This window comes from Strix aluco, chromosome 21 (genome assembly GCF_031877795.1).
Source record: "Strix aluco isolate bStrAlu1 chromosome 21, bStrAlu1.hap1, whole genome shotgun sequence".
NCBI lineage: Eukaryota > Metazoa > Chordata > Aves > Strigiformes > Strigidae > Strix > Strix aluco.
In genome coordinates this window covers 14,651,491-14,670,965 of record NC_133951.1, presented here as the reverse complement: position 1 = coordinate 14,670,965, position 19,475 = coordinate 14,651,491, and the positions used below count along the sequence as shown (strand labels likewise).

The window sequence follows — 19,475 nt, the reverse complement described above, 5'->3', positions numbered from 1 at the left end:
TATAAGCGGAGGCGGCGCCGCGGCCGCACGCCCGTCCCGGCCCGTCCCGACCTGCCGCCATCAGCGCCATGGCGGGGCTCCGCGCCGTCCTGCCGCTGCTCTGCCTCCTCCTGCCGCCGCCCGCCCGCGCCGCCGGCTCCGCCGCGGGCCTGGAGGAGGAGGACGGTGTCCTGGTGCTGCGCGCCGCCTCCTTCGAGCAGGCGCTGGCGGCGCACCGCTACCTGCTCGTCGAGTTCTGTGAGTCCGGCGGGGGGGGCGCCGGAGCGGGCGGGCGGCGGCCCCGGGGCCCGGGGATGGGGGGGCGTGGAGAGGAGGTGCTGGAGGACCAGGTCCCCCCCGGCCTGGCGCGGGGGGCCGGGCTGGGCCCGGAGGCTGCCGAGGCGCCGGGCGGGGGGGCCGCGGGACTCGGGGTGCGGGTCCTGCACCGCCCCTGGCCCTGCCCGGTGCCCGCGCCTGCTCGTGGGGCTCCCGGAGGAGGTGTCGCGGCCGGGAGCGGGGCGGGGGGGGGGGGTTCCGGCCGGCGCTGACGCCCCGTCCCGCAGACGCCCCGTGGTGCGGGCACTGCAAAGCTCTGGCGCCTGAGTACGCGAAGGCGGCGGCGAAGCTGAAGGCGGAGGGCTCGGAGATCCGCCTGGCCAAGGTGGACGCGACGGAGGAGTCGGAGCTGGCGCAGCAGTTCGGCGTGCGCGGCTACCCCACCATCAAGTTCTTCCGGAACGGCGACAAGGCGGCTCCCAAGGAGTACACAGGTGAGCCGGCCCGGGTGCAGAGGGCAGCGACGTGGCGGCGGGTCCGTGCCCCCAGCCCCGCGCTGGTGCGGCCGGACAAGGTCCACGGTGACAGCATCCCGGGGAGCGGTGGCGCAGCGGGCACGCTCTGGGGGGTGTTGTGAGGAACGAGTCTGCCTTTAACAGGCTTTTTCGCCTAAAGCTGGGGAAATCCTTAGTGTGAGCTGAAGCAGATGGAGTTTTCTTGCGTAGGAAAGCGAAGCAATCCAGGCTTGATTTGTTGCTCGGCTTGACCTGACTTGAGCATTGTAGCACCCAGAACTGAAAAATGCTTGGGTGGGTGGGTAAAGGGGCAAACATGAGGTGTAAGACAGAGGTGCAAGGATGACCCAGACAAGCAGGATTCAGCTAAACCAAGCCACGCTGTGCTGGATGCTGAGGGTGACATCCAGAATATTGATTTTTGAGAGGAAAATGTGGTATATTTGCATAAAAAATATTAGCATCTGGGAGAAGTGCTGTATTGCTGGTCAAAGTTTAAGAATGTGCTTAGGCTGGAAGCAAGAGAAGAATGGATTCCTGGGAGCCCCTTGTACCTTGACTTAACAATTAGGGATTAGCTTAATTACCCTAGGAGTGAAAGGAAAAGTTACGTAAATGGTATCTTGATTCTTCCTGACCTCTTGGACAGCTGCTGAACAGTCTATCTCAAAGCTGAGGGGTTTTGTGTTCTTAAACTTAGCTGAGGAAAAAAGTGAATCAGGGTTCTTATCTTTCTGGTGTAGCTGGCAGAGAGGCGGATGATATCGTCAGCTGGCTGAAGAAACGCACCGGCCCGGCTGCAACCACCCTGACAGACGCTGCCGCAGCAGAGACGTTGGTGGATTCCAGTGAAGTGGTTGTGATTGGTTTCTTTAAGGTAGAGTTTGTGCTGCCTTTTGAGAAGCTCTTGTGTATGTCTGGGGCCCTCCCTGCTTTCTGCCTGACGGGGCCCTGGCAGCAGGGGAAGGCTCTCCCCGAGTTGTGAAACGCTCACTGTCCTGCCGTACTTGATCTTCCAGTTCTCTGGCTGGTAAGCCCTGGGATGTGTGTGCTTCGGTCTGTGTCCCATGGGAGACACCTTTCTTTATTCTCCAGGATTCAACATCAGAGGCTGCGAAGGAGTTCCTGCTGGCGGCAGAAGCTGTGGATGACATTCCTTTTGGGATTTCCTCCAGCGCCGATGTCTTCACCAAGTACCAGCTTAGCAAGGATGGCGTGGTCCTCTTCAAGAAGGTACTGGTTGGTGCGATGCCTGAGCACTGCACCTGAGTCTTCTGCCTCTCTTTATTTTTTTCTCTAATTGGTCACATTCAAATGAGGGCAGCCCTGGATGAAACAGCAGAAGATCCTGTGCTGCCGGGGTGGCTGTTCCCAAGCCTCAGAGCCTGGGGGGAGAAGATCAGACCCCGCAGCTGCTTTGCGGGGTGGCAGAGCCCCGGGTCCCTTTGCAGGGCACAGCTGGGAGCAGAGGAGACCTCACTGGTCTCCTGGCGTGGTGCTGCCCTCCTGAAGCTGCTGGGCTTTGGGTCCAAGCTGCTGCTTCACTCACTTCCCCATTTCTCAGGTATCTGGCTGCAGCGCAGTAACGGTTGGCACAATCTTTAACGTATTCCTGGCTGTAATTAGTGAGGGCTCCCGTGCCCCTCCCTGAGCTCTGAGGGTCTTAAACAGTGGCCAAGTTCTTGCTGGCTTGCTGTGATCTCTGATTGTGGCTTAGCAAAGTTGTTTTTACAGATACTCAGTATTGATGTCTGCTGCAGTGGGTTGTCCAGGAGTTGTTCTGTCTCTCACTGCTGTGGGTTCTGCAGCGCGGTGATTCTGGTGAAGTTCCTAAGAGGATTTGCAGTTCCAGCTGACCAGGCTGGGGCAGTTGGATGATGTGCAGAGTGATGCTGGCCATCTGCAGAATCAGAAATGAACTTACTGATGCTTTTTACCATAAATCCAAGTCACTGGGATGAAACTCTAGGTTTGAGAAGATAAGGAGAGGTTCCTGAGACTTGGTGGTACTGCACGCATGGGTGTGGTGAGGCAGGACAGAAAGGTGCTTTGGATTCAGACTTACTAAATTTGTAACTTAGTCATTGGTCTGACCAGTTTGATGCAAGATATGCTAAAGACATGAATGAATTCTTATTTCATTCTTTCTTTGTTCAGCTAAAAAGCATATTTTGTTCCACTGCACCTCTGAAATTGTAGGGGCTTTTATGGTGCTAGAAGCTTGTAGACTTAAGTTCTCAGCCAGAGGTCCCTCAGATCCCTATGGCTGAGGGTGCAAGTAAATTATTTGGCTAACGAGTTCAAAACACTAGGGTCATGCAACTGAGGAGTTGGGGTGAGTGGAGGGAGCACTACTTTGTTCTTGGCTGACTTACTGCCTGTATCTCGCTCTTCTCTCATGTATAGCTTTATGTTACCGCTCTGTTCATGGCTACTGCTGGCCTGAAATAACTGTTTGCAGGGGTGTCCTCAACTTCTGCTCGTGTCCTTTGGCAAACACTGAAGTCCCTATAGAAATGCTGGTCTACAGGTGACCATCTCTGGGGCTGTGGGGAGTTACTGGCTCAGGGCGACAGACGAGATGGCTCTGAAGTGGCCAGGTTACAGCTAGTGCTTCAGCATGGACGAGTTACTGCCTTGGGTTTCATTTCTCATGTTTAGTGCTCTGTAGAATGGGCTTGTGTTGATTTCATCTGATGTCCTCTAACCCTTGAGTCCTGTGAGCTCTGTTATGGTTTTCTCCACTTCTAAAGAACTGAGGCAATGGCAGGACCAGACTTTAACCATAAAGGGACGTTTCAATCTATTTTTGTAAGTGTAGTCAACTTGGGTACACCTGGAATGAGAAGCAGTTCTGCACCTGGCCGTCCATGGGGTGCGTTGGCCCGAAGGGCAGTTCCTGACCCCTCGCAGGGCTGGGTGCTGCCGAGGGCTCTGCTCTGCAGGAGGAGGTGAGGTGCCTTGGCCCGGGCGCGCTGCACCAGGACAAGGAGGCAATGTCATGGTACTGCCGTGAGCTCTCCAACGTGTCCACCCCGAACCGAGGAGAAACTGAGCACCAGCAGTGACCACGTACCAGGGCATAACAACAGATGGTTTATTTTACCAACAGTTATGGTTTTGGACTTGAGCTCAGCTTCCTGCAGTGCTGGGTCTAAGCTGAGAGGGTCTGTTGGCTGGTAATTCTCATCTTCGTCTTTGTGTGAGTTGTCCAGACTTGTGATGACCCTTGAACAGCTCTTCTGAAGGTGCTGAGGCGAGGATGAATACTCTTTAAAGTTAATTTCCAATGTGAAGTGTTTTACTCAGCTCTTCAGCTGAGACTGGTATGCTTCCTCTAACAGAAGGTTATCCAAGTCCACTCTTGCTTCTGCCAGTAACTCGAGCGTTGCCCTGCTGTGGGGCTGCTGCTCCCCGGCACATCCTCCCTTTAACCTTGATGGTCCTCTACAGCTGTTCCCTTTCCAGGCTGCCAGTGTGGTTCTGAGAATCCTGGTCAGGGATACAGGTGATGTCCTAATCTAGAAAGGGACCTGGCACCTCTAGTGCGATGTGCTTGTTGAACACGTGCTGTTGTCTCTAACAATAGAAGCTGAAACACCCCCCCGCAGCCCAGTGAATTACCATTTCCTCGCTGTGCACGCAGGGCTCTGCCAGACTTCCACAGCCCCGTCTGGTTGGAGGGTGTGTGTCTGCACTGGCGCTGCTCGCTCCCGCAGAGCAGAAACTGCCTGTGCTCTGGCAGCGCCTTCTACAGCGCTGTGAGGCAGCTGTTAAAGTCCTTCTTGGTGACCTGTTTCACAAATTGCTTCATGATTGTGAGGAACAATGCCAAGATCTAAGCTGACTGTCTTGTTGCTGCTCCCCTTTTGCTGCCGGGGGTGATTTAAGGCTTTACTTGCCAGGAAGATGAACACCTTGACCCAGATTTTATGTGAATGTGTGGTGACCTTGAGAGATGGAAGTCTGCTTTGAACAAGTGCAGCTGAGGTCCATTGGGGCAGTGACTCTGGGATGAATGCATCTTATTTCTTAAGTTTGTATGGGATACGGAGGTGTTCTAATGCAGGAATATCTGGTTTTGCAGTTTGACGAAGGCCGTAACAACTTTGAAGGGGATCTCACAAAAGATAATTTACTGAACTTCATCAAGTCTAACGCATTGCCTCTGGTCATAGAGTTCACTGAACAGGTGGGTCTTTAGATACTTGGTAAGGCCTTTTCCCATAGCTACTCTATGAATATAACAAAACTTAAATTGTAGGTTGTGATGCTCATGTTTTATCTTGGAGCTGACACTAGTTTGGGGTTGTGGAGTGTGAAGAACACAAGGGAAAGGAGGCATGAGCTTGCTGCTCAGAGCAGTCCTGTAGTGGTGGAGGCTTCTGTGGTCTTGACACTGATTTACCTCTCTTCCAGAAATAAAGTTTATTTTCTATTCCTCAGACTGCTCCTAAAATCTTTGGAGGAGAGATCAAGACTCATATTCTGCTGTTCCTACCAAAAAGTGTGTCTGACTATCAGGAGAAACTGGACAACTTCAAGAGTGCAGCTGGAAACTTCAAAGGGAAGGTGAGATGGATTTCCTGGGTTAAGTGGCCGCCTCCCACGCTGTCTGTGCCTGCCTCACACCTGAAGCTGTCGCTCTACCTGTGTCTCTTGGTAGTAAGTGACTGAGTCACTGGCTTGCACAACTGTTGGAGGAACAGCAGTTAACTCCTGACTTTCCTTCTTGCGGGTGTAAACCTGACTCTGCCTTAACCCATGCCAGTCTGTGCTGCTCTGAGGGGGTGGAATCTAACGGGCTTGGAGGAGGAAGAGGGGCTGGTTCAGCCGCTGCCTGTGCACATGTGTGTGTAGAGTATCAAGAGCCAAGAGGTACTCATCCTCACCATAACGCCTCTGACTTTTTCCTCCAAAGATCCTGTTCATCTTCATAGACAGTGACCACAGTGACAACCAGAGGATTTTGGAGTTTTTTGGCCTAAAGAAAGAAGAATGTCCAGCTGTACGTCTGATCACGCTGGAGGAGGAAATGACCAAATACAAACCTGAATCAGATGATCTCACAGCAGACAAAATCAAAGAGTTCTGTAATAAGTTCCTGGAGGGCAAGATCAAGGTAATGGAGATAAATGCTGCTGGTGGTGGTAAACCTCCTGACTACAGAAGCAGAAAAAATCCTCCCTGTGAGGAGTTGTGTGAGTTGTCTGGAAAAAATCCTTCCAACTAATTTACAGAATATCTAGCAGGCTTTGTGCTGAGAAATGAAAGGCAAAACTACTGGGGCATGAAGACTAGGAAAGCAAGCCATGTGCTGGCACCCGAGTACGATTGGAGCCCGCTCTGCTCACAGTAACTGTGCTGTTTATCCAGCTGCTCTTTCTGCCAGCAGTGGGGAAGGTGTGAACTTGTGTGGCACTGTTGAAAGAGCTTTCAGCTCTCATCTGCTGGAGGTGGCCGCATGTGACTTGCTCCAGTGGTGACTGGTTAGGTGAACTCAGTCCGGGGGGAATGAGAACTGTCAGCAATATCGTTTCCTTCCTCAAGAGCTCGATTGCAGTTCTCTGCACAAGAGCACCTGTTATTCCTACTCAGGGTGGGAAGGAGACTTGCCTGTGAGCAGAAGAGGAAGTGACTGATTCATCTGATTGCTCATGGCCTATGATTGAGGCACGGAGGGGGGTGGTTACGCTTGGGTTTTCCAGGATATGTGATTGCATGGACATTCCAAGTAGCTGTGTGGCAAACTATCTCTGAATTTCACTTCTTATTCCAGCCCCACCTGATGAGTCAAGATCTTCCTGAGGACTGGGACAAGCAGCCTGTCAAAGTTCTAGTTGGGAAGAACTTTGAAGAAGTTGCTTTTGATGAGAATAAGAATGTCTTTGTAGAGTTCTGTAAGTATTTTTCAAGAGCTGACTCCCAGTAACCAGCACGAAGGGCATGCTGGAATACTGCATGGCTGGGATTAGGGAGCAAGTGTTTTACAGAACCTGAGCCCCAAAGGAGGTGCCTCAGCTGGAAGATGTGTGTGGGCTGAGGGGGGGTGGTGACTCCTTAGGTGGCTGGTGCCAGCTGTGTCTTTGTCACTACCAGATGCCCCCTGGTGTGGTCACTGTAAGCAGCTGGCTCCGATCTGGGACAAGCTGGGAGAGACCTACAGGGACCACGAGAATGTTGTCATTGCCAAGATGGATTCGACGGCCAACGAAGTAGAGGCAGTGAAAATCCACAGCTTCCCCACGCTCAAGTTCTTCCCTGCAGGCTCTGGCAGAAACGTAAGGGGGCAGCTGACCCTAACACAGATGGCATAGCGAGGGAGCACTAGACAGGCTCAGCTGTTTTGGACAAGCCTTTGGGGGGGCTCTCCCTTCTGTAGGGATGGAACACACCCAGTCTGCAGGACACCTGAGACCCTCGGGGGGGGCTGGGCTGTAGGAAAGAGTTTGGTGGGGGTGGGAAGTGGGAGATGGGGAAAGGAGGGAGCATAGAGGACTGTGCTCATCTGCAGGCTATTCTTTCCTCGCAGTGATCTCTGAAGTCTAGTGGCTGAGCTGTTTTCCTTCGTCTCATGTGGGTGAAGGTGAATTTTTAAATTCCCTTTTGCTTGGCATGCGAACTGTTGCTCAGAAAGAGAATTCTCCTCTCCAGGGGCGTGGTTCTGTGGGTGCCCGTAACCATTGTCTTGATGTTTTTTCCTGTTTAGGTAATTGACTATAATGGGGAGAGGACACTAGAAGGCTTCAAAAAATTCTTGGAGAGCGGAGGTCAGGATGGGGCGGCAGCTGATGATGTGAGTAATATTCATACAGTACTCTGAGCCTTCAAAACATGGAGCATGGGTTGGATCTGGTGCTGTGCTGGAATCCTCAGGCCTAAATAAGATCCTGGGTGGTTATGTGGCAGGAAGGGATGTTGGTGGTGAACCCGAGTGCCCACATCATAAAGTGTGACCAGTTGCAGCCTGACTGGCCGTTGGCCTGCAGTGGGCTGCTTTTATTGAGAACACTTCAGCTGGGTGTGAAGTAAATGTTTTTGGGAGGCTTAAACACAAATGCATGGAAACGGTTGATAGAGCCTCTAACTCTGCACACGCTGTCTCTGGTGGTGCCAAATGCGGGAGTACTTAGAGGGCTCGTTCTTTACTGAGAGCTGCTGCTCAGCGCCCGGAGCTCCCGCGGTACGGCGAACACTGCGTGCGTGCTGTACCTGCTTGGAAGCTCCTCGCCTCCCGGGGTGGAGGGTGCTACAGGTACCAGGTTCTGGGCTTTCTGATCCTTAATGTCCCAAACTCGGAGCTCTTGGTAGAAGTCTCTGGCTGTTTTGTTAACATGGCAGCAGTGAATAGTGAACAGATTAGAGATGCTGTTCTGTGCTTCGTTTTGGATCTGCCGAATGTGCCAGAAACCAGTAGCTGTCTTTAACCTACACAGGATCTGGAGGACCTGGAGACGGATGAAGAAACAGACCTTGAGGAAGGTGATGATGATGATGAGCAGAAAGCCCAAAAGGATGAATTGTAAAGAGAAGACTGATCTAAATCACCCCCCCAAAAAAAAATCAGACACTAAATTGGCTGCTGTTACGCAGCCCAGTGAGTCAGAAACCCATTAAGATTTAAAGCAGAAGGTGAATGACTGGAAATCCAGGGATTGGCTTTTAAAGTAATACTTTACCCTCACTTGTCTGTACACTTGACTATCTTTTCTTTCTTTTCACTTTTCAGAAGGGATCTGTCACTAGGTAGCCAGCCCAGCCAGCTGGGCTCATTTTTTTTATTGTGATGTACTTTTTTGTACACAGCTTTTGTTTGAAGTATTCTGTTCTTCTGGGTAGAAGCAGATTGTGAGGCGGTAGCATGAGTTCAGTGGCCCAACATTCTGGAGCCTTGCCACTAACATCTTCCAAGAAAGCTTTTTTCTTTTAAAACTAAAGCCCATAGTTGATTTCTGCACCTGGCAGGGTCCTTAATGCTCTCAGCTGTTATTCCCTGGAATTGGCCTTCAGTATCTGTAGGGGAAGAGGCAGTAGGCTGATGGCACCATCCTGGTGAAAGGTGTATATGAAGGTGCTTCTCATGCTGGCTAGATGTTTCCTTTCCCCTCTGCTTTAAGACACTTGGAGATGACTATTCCAAACACCTGGAAGGGTGGAATACTGCGTGCACTGGCTGTGGCGGGCTCTGAGGGTGGAGGTGGTCGCTGGCTCACCAGCTTGGACAAGACTGAGCTGTGTTGCCATCCTTTTGATCAAATGCCAGACTGCTCTGCAATCACTTTCCATGCATTATTTTGAGTGGGTTGACCAGGCAGGTGGGTGGTGTGGGAGGGCCTGATAAAATAGATCAAACAGGACATTTGCAATTACTGGGTTTTGGGGAGGAACTTGAACAGGGGAGTGCCTCACAGGCCTGAGCTGCATCAGGCTGGTTCTTAGCATTCCGCTACAATAACATTGGAACTGAATTTGTTGGCCAAATAAAGTTGAGATTTTAATACTATTATGTTGCTTTGTCTTTACTGGAATATAGGATGAAAACATTTGAACCTGACTTGAAAGAGGATCAGGGTTCTTGAGTGATTCTCAGGGGACTCTCGAAATGGTGTGTGTCAACAGCTTTCCCAAGCTTTCACCAAATACCGTGTTTTTGAGAGAAATGCTTTCTGAATGCTTCCAGTTTTGCAGGTGGCTTCTGGTACCTTAATCTGAAGAAATTTGTACTGCATGATCTGCAAAGGAAAAGAACTTCAAAGATGACCATGTTGTGTCCAGATTAAATCAGCTTGGGCAGGCAGACAGCTAACAGCTCTGTGTGTTAGTGAGCAGACGTTGGTCTGGGCTCAGAACAAGTGTTTTTGTTTGCCAGCTGGCTTGAGGTGAGACCCCCTTGCTCCTGAGCAGTTAACCAAGGAATTTGCCTACAGGAAACCTGGGGCTGCCTGTAGCTCTGCTAGTCAGGCTCACATGATCCAGTGAGCTACACTGCTATTTCCAAACCAGTCGCTTACTGCTGAAAATATTTTTGTAAGAAAATATGCTATAAATGTCACATGGGAGGGCATGAAGCTGGAGGGCACCTCAGCAGGCTACTGGTGCCTGTCACTAAACGTGGGTGTACTGGGGTGAAGAGCAGGAGTGTGGTACAAGGCTGGTCTGCAGCTCCAGCCCCCTGCTGCCGTTCTGCTGGCCCCGTCCTGGTGGGGTGTGCTCAGACCTTCAGAGCAGCAGCAGGGCTGGGGCTGAGCAGGCAATTGCTGACCATGGGATCAGAACAGGGTGTTCACCAGGAGAACAGGCATGAGCACTCTGTGTGGTGTCTGACTTACCTGGGTTATGTGGAGAAGGATCTTTGAAGCTCCCTCCCTCCAGTGCTGTGACCCCTTGTCTGGAGGCAGGTAGGGGACTCTATCTTGGTGTGGCCCAGTGGCCACTGCTGCTCCCCAGTAGCCACAGGCAGGGCCAGTGGCTGCTGTTGGGGCTGGCTAGTGGTAGCTGCTGCTGTTTTGGGGTGGGGAGGAAGAGAGCACTGCTAGTAAGAAGTTCCACTGTGAGGCGGTGGCGAGGACTCAGCTCAAAAAGGTCCATTTTGTGGAGCCAGTTGAAGTGTAAACGAGGCTGAGCTCTGCAGTGGTTCTGTTCATGGTGTGAGACCTGCCTTGCTCAGCGCAGAGGAGGGGAGCTGTTCCCGCACACCAAGGCTCCTCCTGGCAGAGCAGGACTCCATCAGAGTTGTCCTGTGTACACACCTAATTGCTGTTCCAAGAAAGCAGGCTAAAAGCGGTCTGTCTCCACAGCAGATAGCTCAGCCTCCTAGCGCAGGGTGTTCTGTCTGTAACCCTGAGCTGAGATGCTTGGCAGAAAGATCAATGCATCTGCAGCAGATAAACAAGTGCAGGCAGCGCTCAGGTGGGTGGCTGATGGAGCTGCCAGCCCTGCTGCGGGCAGGGGTTCAGGACAGGGGGCTGCTGGGGAGGGGCAGAATGAAATCCCTGTGACCCCTAATGTGGGGCAGGGATTTTTCATGACACACCTGCCTGGACAATCCCCATCAGCACAAACCAGAACACAATATGCTCATGTATCTGAAATGACCAAACTGGGGAAAAGCACTGAGGAGCACTTGTTGCTTGAACTCTTGACGGATCTGAAAGATCCCTCTGTGGTAGATGGTCTCTTCTGAGCCTTTGACAGCTACAGCTGGAGAGTAACAAATGCAGGAATTGTCTGGTGGTGGTGCTGTTCTTCAGCTCTTCTGAGGCTGTTCCGTAGAAGCCTGCCTTTCCGTAGCAGCTGGTTCCCAGTTCGAAGTAGGACGTTGGACACCACGGACTGGCACTGAGGCTCCTGGTTCTGCGCCTGCCTCGGGAGCGCCTGCAGGGCAGGGGTGACACCACCACGCCGTGGTGTGCTCCACGTGCGCTGCCTCGCAGCCGTGCTGGGCAGCACAGCTCATTCTGCTCCTTGCGAGTTGTCTGATGCAACTACAGGAAAGTGACTTCGCTCTGAATGTATTTGGCACTGTGGCTCCCACACGTCTGCGCTGGCTGGCTGGTACGTCAGCGGCTGCTTCCCCTTGCTTGGTGGCTGAGCTCCTGTCTTTTCCCTGGCACATGTGCATGCGTGCATGTGTGAGGGCTCGCTGCTGGGAAGTTCTGTTTTCAGGCCCTTGGGCTCCTCTGAAGGGCTACCCATGCAAAAGCAAGAGTAGATTTGACCCTTTGGATGGGCACATCAACAGGTGGGTGGTAAGATGAGACACCAACTTCTGCCCAAAAGTGGGAGGCTGCAGGCCTGGGCGGCTCGATTACGAAGTATCATGGCAAATAGCATGAGCTGCATGTCCTCAAAATAGCCCGTGGGAGCCTATATAATGCAATGCTCCTGGAGAAGCACCAGTCCTGGGCCAAGGCCCTGCGGGTGAGCTGCGTGTGCCCCGCTGCGTGCGGCATGGGCGTGTAGAGAGAGCCCGGCCGCTGCCTCCCCACCCGTGAGCAGGACTCGCACCCACCGGGGACAGGGGCACGGGCACAGCGGAGCGCAACGGTGCGGGTGCTGGCAAACCTCTGTAGCGAGGAGGGACCTGACAGGCAGACGAGGAGGAAGCAGTGCTGTGAGGCCAGTGAGCGGTGGGGCTGAGCACTGAGCAACTCCAGCTGTGCCTGCAGCCCCCCAGGCCTCTGCTCCTCCTCTTCCTCTGCAGTGTCTGAAGGCTGCCATCAGCATGAAGGACTATTACCCAGCCTCGATGCGCCGCTACAGTCGGTATGCCAGGAGACTGAGAGCCTCACGCACTGTGCACTTCCCCAATGATGTCGTCTTTCAGGACCACATCAGGCAGGGGGACCTGGAGCAGGTGGGCAGATTCATCCGTGCCAGGAAGGTGACGCTGGACACCATCTACCCTTCTGGTGAGTGCTGGAGGCTGCGTGGTGGCACGGCTCAGCTGGGCTGCGAGGGACGAGAGCGAGCTGCGCGGCCCAAGCTGGGATGTGGGCCCCCTTTGGCGGGGTGACGACGGGCTGGAATCGAGTTGTTTTCCTCCCGACTGAAGAGTAGTGCCCCTAATGTTGCCAAGCAGGGCCTGAGAGAGCCCCGTGCCAGTGCCCCAATATCTCCCCTCAACAGCATGGTCAGTGTATGCTACGGGAAAGGGGGAGCTTGTCCCTTGGGTCCCTTCAAGGCACGATGGCATGCCTGCGGTGTGGTGGGACCTAGAAAAGCAGCCGCAGTCACAGGCTGGTCTGTGGAGCTCTGGACGGGCGGTGGGGCTCCTGCCTTCCATCCCAGTTTGGGGGAAGAGCAGCTCCGCATCTTGCTCCTGGCTCCGTCCATTCCTCACAAACACTGTTCTCTTGCACGTCTGGATCTGTGGGCTTGCAGCATTTATGCCTGTGGGGAAGGCATTGTGTTATGTTTGCACCCAACCTCACTAGCAACTGTTTATGGAATGCCTTGATCCGCACTGGCTGGTGCAGAGCCCAGATTTGTCCTTTTCTTGTGCTTGGCTTCAGCTTCTGCCATCACATGGCCACGGAGACAGGGTCTCAAATGACCCTGGGCTTCCTGCTATCCCTGCTGATTGCTTCATTACTTGCTCTGTAAGGAGCTTCTGAAACTTTGGGACAGAGCAGGACACTGTCCTCGTGTCCCCATGTGAGTCCTGACCGGGACTCGGGGCAGGCCGGGAGCTCTGCAGGAGGGTGGCTCCTCCTCCCTTGTTCCGTCCTGCCCGGGCCAGTGGGGAGGTGGGTGCCACGCCATCTTAGATAAGGTATTTATGGCGTAGAAGGGGAACAGAAACTGTGGCAGCTCCTCTTGCTTCCTGAGTCTTTGTTTCTTTCCCAAAAATCATCTTCCTGATAATGAGGGTTTGCTGGCACCCCTCCTTGCTGGGCTGTGGACAACCTGCACTTATCAGCTCAGCGTTACGCCTCCTTCCCCAGCCCAGGGCCAACAGACCCTTTCCTTCTAGGCATGGCAGCTCTCCACGAAGCTGTGCTTACGGGAAACCTGGACTGTGTCAAGCTCCTGGTGAAATACGGCGCTGACATCCACCAGAAAGACGAGAACGGGTGGACGCCCCTGCACATGGCCTGCAGTGACGGCTACGCTGACATAGCCAGGTGAGGAGCAGCTCGCGTGGGCTGGGACGGGACCCCCCTGCGTCACAGAGCCCCGAGAGCCGCAGCAACAGCGACGGGGCTGCAGCGGGCTGCGGGCGCCGCCTCCTAGGAGGGTGCCCGGTAGCCGGGCCCCGCCGCCTCAGCGCCCTGTCTCCGGCAGGTACCTCATCTCCCTCGGGGCCAGCCCGGAGGCCACCACCGACGCCGGGGAGAAGCCCTCCGACCTCATCGACCCCGAGTACAAGGACCTGGTGGAGCTCTTCCAAGCCGCCACGATGGACTGAGGCGGGGCACGGCGGGGAGCAGGGCTCGAGGGCCTCGCGGGGCCGGGGCGGCGGGGCTGCGCCGGGGCCGGGGGCCGGGGGCCGGGGCCGGGCCTGGGCTGGGCCTGGGCCGGCGGCCGGGCGGGGGCTCGCTCGGAACCGCGTCTCGGGAACCACTTTGTACTTTTCCAATAAAGCACCTCGCACACCGCCTCCCTCGGTCCTTCCGCCGACCGGGACCGGGGCTGGACCTGGGGCCGGGACGCGGGTGACGTCAGGCCGCGGGGGGGGCGGGGCCATCGTGACGCGGGGGCGGGGCCGCGCCTGCGCGCTGCGGCGCTTCCGTCGCGGCCCGAGGGCGAGCGGAGGCGGGAGCCGGGCCCAGGTGAGGGGCGCGCGTTGCCATGGCGACGGGCGGGGGGCGGCCCGCGGCCTAGCCCCGGCCTGGCCGCCCTCTCCTTTCTCCCCGCAGCCGCGCCGAGCCGAGCCGAGCCGCCGCCGCGCCGACGACGCCATGGCCAGGTGAGCCCCGCCCGGCCCCGGGCCTAGCCACGGTCCGGGCCCGGCTCAGCCCCGCGCTTCGCTTTCAGCTCCCCCGTGTCCCGCGTGGTCTACAACGGCAAGCGGAGCGGCGGCCCGCGCTCCCCCGGCGCCGGCAGCGAGATCTTCACGCCGGCCCACGAGGAGAACGTGCGCTTCATCTACGAGGGTGAGCGGGGGGGGCGGCGGCGGCGGCGGCGGCGGCGGGCGGGGGGGCCCCGCGGCGGGCGGGCCTGAGGCGGGCGGCCCCTCACCCGCGTCCCCGCAGCCTGGCAGTGCGTGGAGCGAGACCTGCGCAGCCAGATGGGCTCCGAGCGCGGCCTGGTCGAGGAGTACGTGGAGAAGATGCCGAACCCCAGCCTCAAAGGTGAGGGGGGCGGGGGGCACCCTCCCCGCCGGCGGGGCCGGCCGGCCCCGGGGAGCCGCCGCCGGCCGGGCCGGGGCTGCCGTGCGGCCTCTGCCGCCAAAGTCTCTCCTGCCTTCCCTGCAGCGTTTAAACCTGTCGACCTGGGTGATCTGAAGAGGAGGAACACACAGGACGCAAAGAAGTCCTAAGGCGGGTCCTCCCTGCGGATCGGCTGGTCTCCCAAGGTCCTCAAGCAGATTTAATTTGAGATTTTGTGTTGATTTCCTTCTCTGGTCTGTACTCCCAAAAGCCCGCGGGAGAGCCAGTCAGCTTTGGGGCTGGCTCTGAAGCTACCTGAAATCTAAGATGCTCAGAGGCTCATCACTGAGGATGCCCAGAGCCTGTTGCAAAGGATTCCAGCTCCCCACTCATAGCTTTCTCTGGCCTCAAGCTGTCCTTCCCCACTTCACGCTGGGCTCACAGATCTCCCGTTCTCCTTCCATCTCTGCCCCTGGTGCGCTGAGTCCGTGGCCTCCCTGGGCGCTGGGCTGTGGCGGGGCCGAGCGGAGCGGCTGTGGTGTCGGTAGAGGCAGCGCTAGTTCTCCGCTCCCTTCTGTGCACCAAGGGTCTACAGCTGCGGGGGTGGGCCAGGGGGAGAAGGAAGGAGAGTTGGGTCGGGCCTCAGGCCAGGCCGGCAGCCCCAGTCCAGCACCCTTGGTGCAGCTGAGTGCTGGACAGGTCACGTTCTGGCTGGTCCTTGCTCCCCTGGGCGAGGGCTCGATTTGTACCTGGGCTGCCAGTGCCTGGGACCCGTCAGCGCTGCCAGAGCTCGGGGCCTCTATCTAAGGCCGGATTTATTTTGTGCTTAGACTGGGCCGCGTCCCTGTGGTGCTGGAGGTGGAGCTGCTCCTCTCCCTTCGGATGGAGAGAGACCGAGGGGGGGGAGGGGGGTCGGCAGTGGCTGCAGCCCTGGGTGCCCAAGAGGTGCTCGGAGGGGGGTGCTGGGCTGTGGTCGCCCCTCCCCACCTCAGGGCTCTGACAGCTCCAGGGGAAGTGGCAGCAGGGGGGGGCGGCTGGTGCTGACTGTGTGGAAAGAAGCTCGTTGGCATCCCTGCCTGAGCAGGGCCGGGCCGTTCTGTGCTAACACCATTTTCCAGACACGCGCCCTTGGAAGAGATCTGGCCTCCACAGCTGGCAGAAATGTCACTGGGGGGGCTGCTGTAGTCGGTGTAACTCGCACCGGGGGGGGCCTTTCCTGGGACCCTCGCTCCTGGCAAGGCTTGGGAGGTTTCTGCGTCATCGCCTCGGAGCGAGGGGGAGCGACTGTGCCGCCCTCGCCCCCCTGAGTGGAGCTGCCGTGCCGGCACGGGGCTGCCCGGTGCCCGCGGACACGGTGGGGAGCGGTGGGAGCAGCCCCCTGCCCGCCCCTGCTGCCAGTCGGCGGGGAGGGGGCTGCGGGGGCCCTGCCGGCACCGGTGGGCTTCGGGAGGAGCGCAGCGGGAGCCGTGGCTGCCGTTACCTTTCCTTTCTTGAGTCGTTGAGCTATACTGTTCCCTTTTTTTTTTTTCTGTTGTCTGTCACTTGAGGAGTGTTGTAAATAAAAGCTGGTGTCCTTTTGGGTCTGCCTCTGTGTGACGCTGCCCGCTGCTGCCTCGGCCGGGCGCGAGGCCGATCCCCCGGTTCTTTGCCGCAGGGCCGGAGCTGGGTGCCGTTGCTGCCCGGCCGCTCCGATGGTGCTGGTGCTGCGAAGGCCGGGGCGAGGGTTGTGCCAGCCGCGGCGTGCGGGCGAGCTCTCCCTGCCCGAGCCCCCCGGGTGCTGGGCTGCCTGTGCCCGCGCGTGCCTGCGGCCTGGCTGGGGCAGGGCCTTCGTTCGTCCCTTTTTTAGACTTCCCGAAGGTTCCTGTGTTGTTGCCCCACGTTTTCCGTTCTAGGCTTCCAGCACTGGCAGCAAAGGCCAGGGCTTTCCATGCCTTTTCAGGCCTGACCGAGTTCTAAGGAGAAGTAACGCAGGGAGCAGAAGCTGCTTATTTCTTTTTTTCCGTAAGGGGTCTTGCCCTTGTGCCTGCTCTGGGCTCTTGATTTCACCGCGAGCGTGTGCAGCCTGGCGCTGCGTGCCGGTAGCACAATGCCCTTGGGCTCTGGCAGCCCTCCGGCGCGCCAGCATCCCGGGAGCTGTCGCTGGACCAGAGATTTAAATGTTGAGACTATTAATACACTCGTATCCTCTTCCCTCCCCTGCTTTAATGGCATTTAAACTATACTTAGCATTGCTAGGATTTCTCCTCAAGTGCATCTCTACACTTGGCCATGACCCTGTTTACCTCCCATCACCAAAACATTCCCGGGGTGCGCGCATGCCGGGGCGCGCTGCCCGCTCCTGGCGCGGCGGGATGGGCCTCGGCCGGAGCCACCCTGGGCCCCGCAGCCGGTGGGGAGCGAGCGTCCCTGGGGGAGCAGGGGCGGGAGGTGACAGTGACCGCTGTCACAGCCCCTCTCCTCCGCCTTTCCCTGCAGGACGGGCCCGTGCTGGGCCCCGCGGCCGGGCAGCCCTGAAGGTGACGGCGCTTTGGGGACCCCCCGCACCTCGGGGCCGCCGAGGGAGGGAGCGGTGTGAGGTGTGAGGGGACGGGGCCCAGGGGCACGTACCGGGGTCCTGCAGCCCAACCCTGCTGGCCTCCGCCTTGTTTTTCTCTTGGCTTGGGCTCTGTAAAGCCGGAAGCAAAGCGCTCGCTCCAACTCTAATGAAATGTCATACAAAAATCATTCTATAAACAGGCGATTTTTATAAAGACTAATAACAAACCACGGGGGTGAGGCGGCGTAGAAGTGTGGAAGTCAGGTGGCGGGGGGGTGCCCCTGCAAGGGCGTGAGGCCGCGGGCCAGAGAAATCAGGCTGTTTACCTATAAAAATTGAACTCGGCAAGTGTTTATTTTCCCTGTGACTGGGATATGGGGCTTATCATTAGATTAAACGGTGGGAGGAAGGGAGGTATGTGTTGTATCATTGAATTAAGCGGTGAGAAGAGGGGACGGCAGCCGGCAGAATCTACTTAGAACACCAATTTGTGGTGCTCAGTTCCCTTGATAAAGTGGGAATATTCCTGCGAGGCGCCGTGGCCCCAGGGTGCCCGGCTGCAGCCACGGGGGGGTGTCGCTGCCCGGGCAGGCCGGGTCGGGTGGCCAGTGGCCATGTATTGCTCCGGCCCCGTGCCGTGGGTTCAGCCCCACAGCCAGGGACTCGCGCTGCGGCCGAGCCTGGCCTCTGCCCCCATGTGTGTCTGTGTCTGTGTCTCTGTCTGTGTCTGTGTGTCTGTGTGTGGTGCAGGTGGTGCAGGTTGTGCAGGTTGTGCGGCCTGAGCTGCACCCCGGGGCTGTGGGGGTGCGGGCTGTGCACCCCGGGGTGCTGTCAGGGCGCACACAGCGGTGACACCGGCTGCGGGCAGTGCCAGGCCCCGGCAGGGGGGCTCAGCACTGCGGCACACTCGGAAGAAGCTGCCCCGTGGCCCTGGGGGACGCCGGGCGCTGTCGCAGGGTCTGGCTCGGGGTCTCCAAAGGGTCCCAGTCACGGTGTGGTGGACACGGAGCCCCGGCGCTGGACATCACCCCCTCCCCAGCGGGGTGTCACGGGGTCCCTGTGCCCTGGGCGCTGTGGGGCCAACCTGTCCCTGGCAGGGTGTCACAGGGGACCACAATGGGGTGTTGCCATGGTAACGCTGGAGCAACAGGCGCAGGGCCCAGTGCCGCCGCGCGATGACCATATTTACCTTCCCTGAAACCGCTTCGTGCTCCAGCAATTTGCCTCAATTAGGCTCGTTCCCACGTCAGGAGGCCGCAGTGACGGCAGCGGCCTCGGGGGCCAGCGGCTCTGCGGGGGCTGCCCTGGCCGGCTCCGGCCCCGTGGCTCTGGGCAGGGTCTGTCCCTGTCCTTGTCCCCATCCCTGTCCCCGCTCAGCCCCACGGCCCAGACCCCTCCAGTCCCCACTCGGCCGGGGCCGATGACAAATTGTAAACAGAGGAAAATTCCTGCGTGCTGGGCCTCGCGCTGCCGCCGGGAGCCCAGTGCTGTGCAGCCGGGGCCGGCGCTGCGGCCGTGCCCTCGCGGTGCCACCGCCAGCCCCGCCGACGCCCTCACAGCGCTCGGGGCCCCGCCGCCCCCCGGGCAGACAGCGTGGCTCCCGCCGCCCCTCGTGCTGGCCGGCGTGGGCGGGCAGGGCCATGCGGGTGATGCTGGGACGGGGGGGGGGATTTGGCTCGCGGGGGGAGCAGCCACCCGCCCGGCGCGGCTGTTTACTGCATGGGGCTGCCAGCGGCTGCCGGGGCTCAGCTCCAAGCGCTCGCCCCGCTCCTCACGTCCCCTGTGCCGGGCTGCACGTGGGGTCCGGACTACTGGGGACCCTCGTCTGCTCGGGGCCGGGCACTGCCCCCCGCCTGGGGCCCGCGGGTGGCTGGGGGTCACGGCCGGCGGCTGCCCCCGCCGGGGAGGTGCAGCCGCCTAATCCCGGCGCACCAGGCGAGTGTGGTGCCCAAAGCCGTGGCATCCGGGCTTAGCACTCACGTGCGTGGCACAAGCCTCTTGGGGTGCCAGCCCGCCGCCCTGCGTCCCCACCACAGACAGCCCCGGCCGCTGGCACGGGGGACGCCCAGCCGGCACCCTGCAGTGCCGCTCACGGTGCTCGGCGCTGCCGGCGGCTGCTGCCCGGCCCGTGGCCTGGGCCAGCTCCCAGGAGAGCGGTGGTGCTGGCGGGCAGAGCCAAATGATTTAATTAAGGGCTCCTGGCAGCGAGAGGACAGAGCCGATTAGCGGCCAGAGGCGAGCGCGTGCTGGCGGGGAGCTGCAGCCCTGGCTGGCTGCTGCCTCACCTGCATGGGGCCGCGGGCAGGCAGAGGGGCAGGCAGAGGGGCTCCCTGTCTGTGGCTGTGGCTGTCACCC

At 58.1% G+C, this 19,475-nt stretch overlaps 3 protein-coding genes across 3 annotated transcripts; all 3 read left to right on the top strand.

Moving 5' to 3' along the window:
• On the top strand, positions 1-9,273 carry P4HB (prolyl 4-hydroxylase subunit beta). The gene is made up of 11 exons (XM_074847170.1): positions 1-237; positions 543-749; positions 1,514-1,647; positions 1,866-2,003; positions 4,858-4,962; positions 5,217-5,342; positions 5,692-5,892; positions 6,550-6,670; positions 6,870-7,051; positions 7,480-7,566; positions 8,207-9,273. Exons 1-11 carry the CDS (start codon positions 69-71, stop codon positions 8,294-8,296), a joined length of 1,560 nt encoding a protein of 519 aa, XP_074703271.1. The 5' UTR covers positions 1-68; the 3' UTR covers positions 8,297-9,273.
• Positions 9,274-11,668: 2,395 nt separating this feature from the next.
• On the top strand, positions 11,669-13,872 carry PPP1R27 (protein phosphatase 1 regulatory subunit 27). Its single transcript, XM_074847093.1, has 3 exons — positions 11,669-12,181; positions 13,246-13,396; positions 13,557-13,872. Exons 1-3 carry the CDS (start codon positions 11,995-11,997, stop codon positions 13,678-13,680), a joined length of 462 nt encoding a protein of 153 aa, XP_074703194.1. The 5' UTR covers positions 11,669-11,994; the 3' UTR covers positions 13,681-13,872.
• Positions 13,873-13,992: 120 nt separating this feature from the next.
• MCRIP1 (MAPK regulated corepressor interacting protein 1) lies at positions 13,993-16,163 on the top strand. The gene is made up of 5 exons (XM_074847413.1): positions 13,993-14,044; positions 14,132-14,181; positions 14,250-14,368; positions 14,468-14,566; positions 14,690-16,163. The coding sequence occupies exons 2-5, from the start codon at positions 14,174-14,176 to the stop codon at positions 14,752-14,754; spliced, it is 291 nt and encodes a 96-aa protein (XP_074703514.1). The 5' UTR covers positions 13,993-14,044; positions 14,132-14,173; the 3' UTR covers positions 14,755-16,163.
• The last annotated feature ends 3,312 nt before the right edge of the window (positions 16,164-19,475 follow it).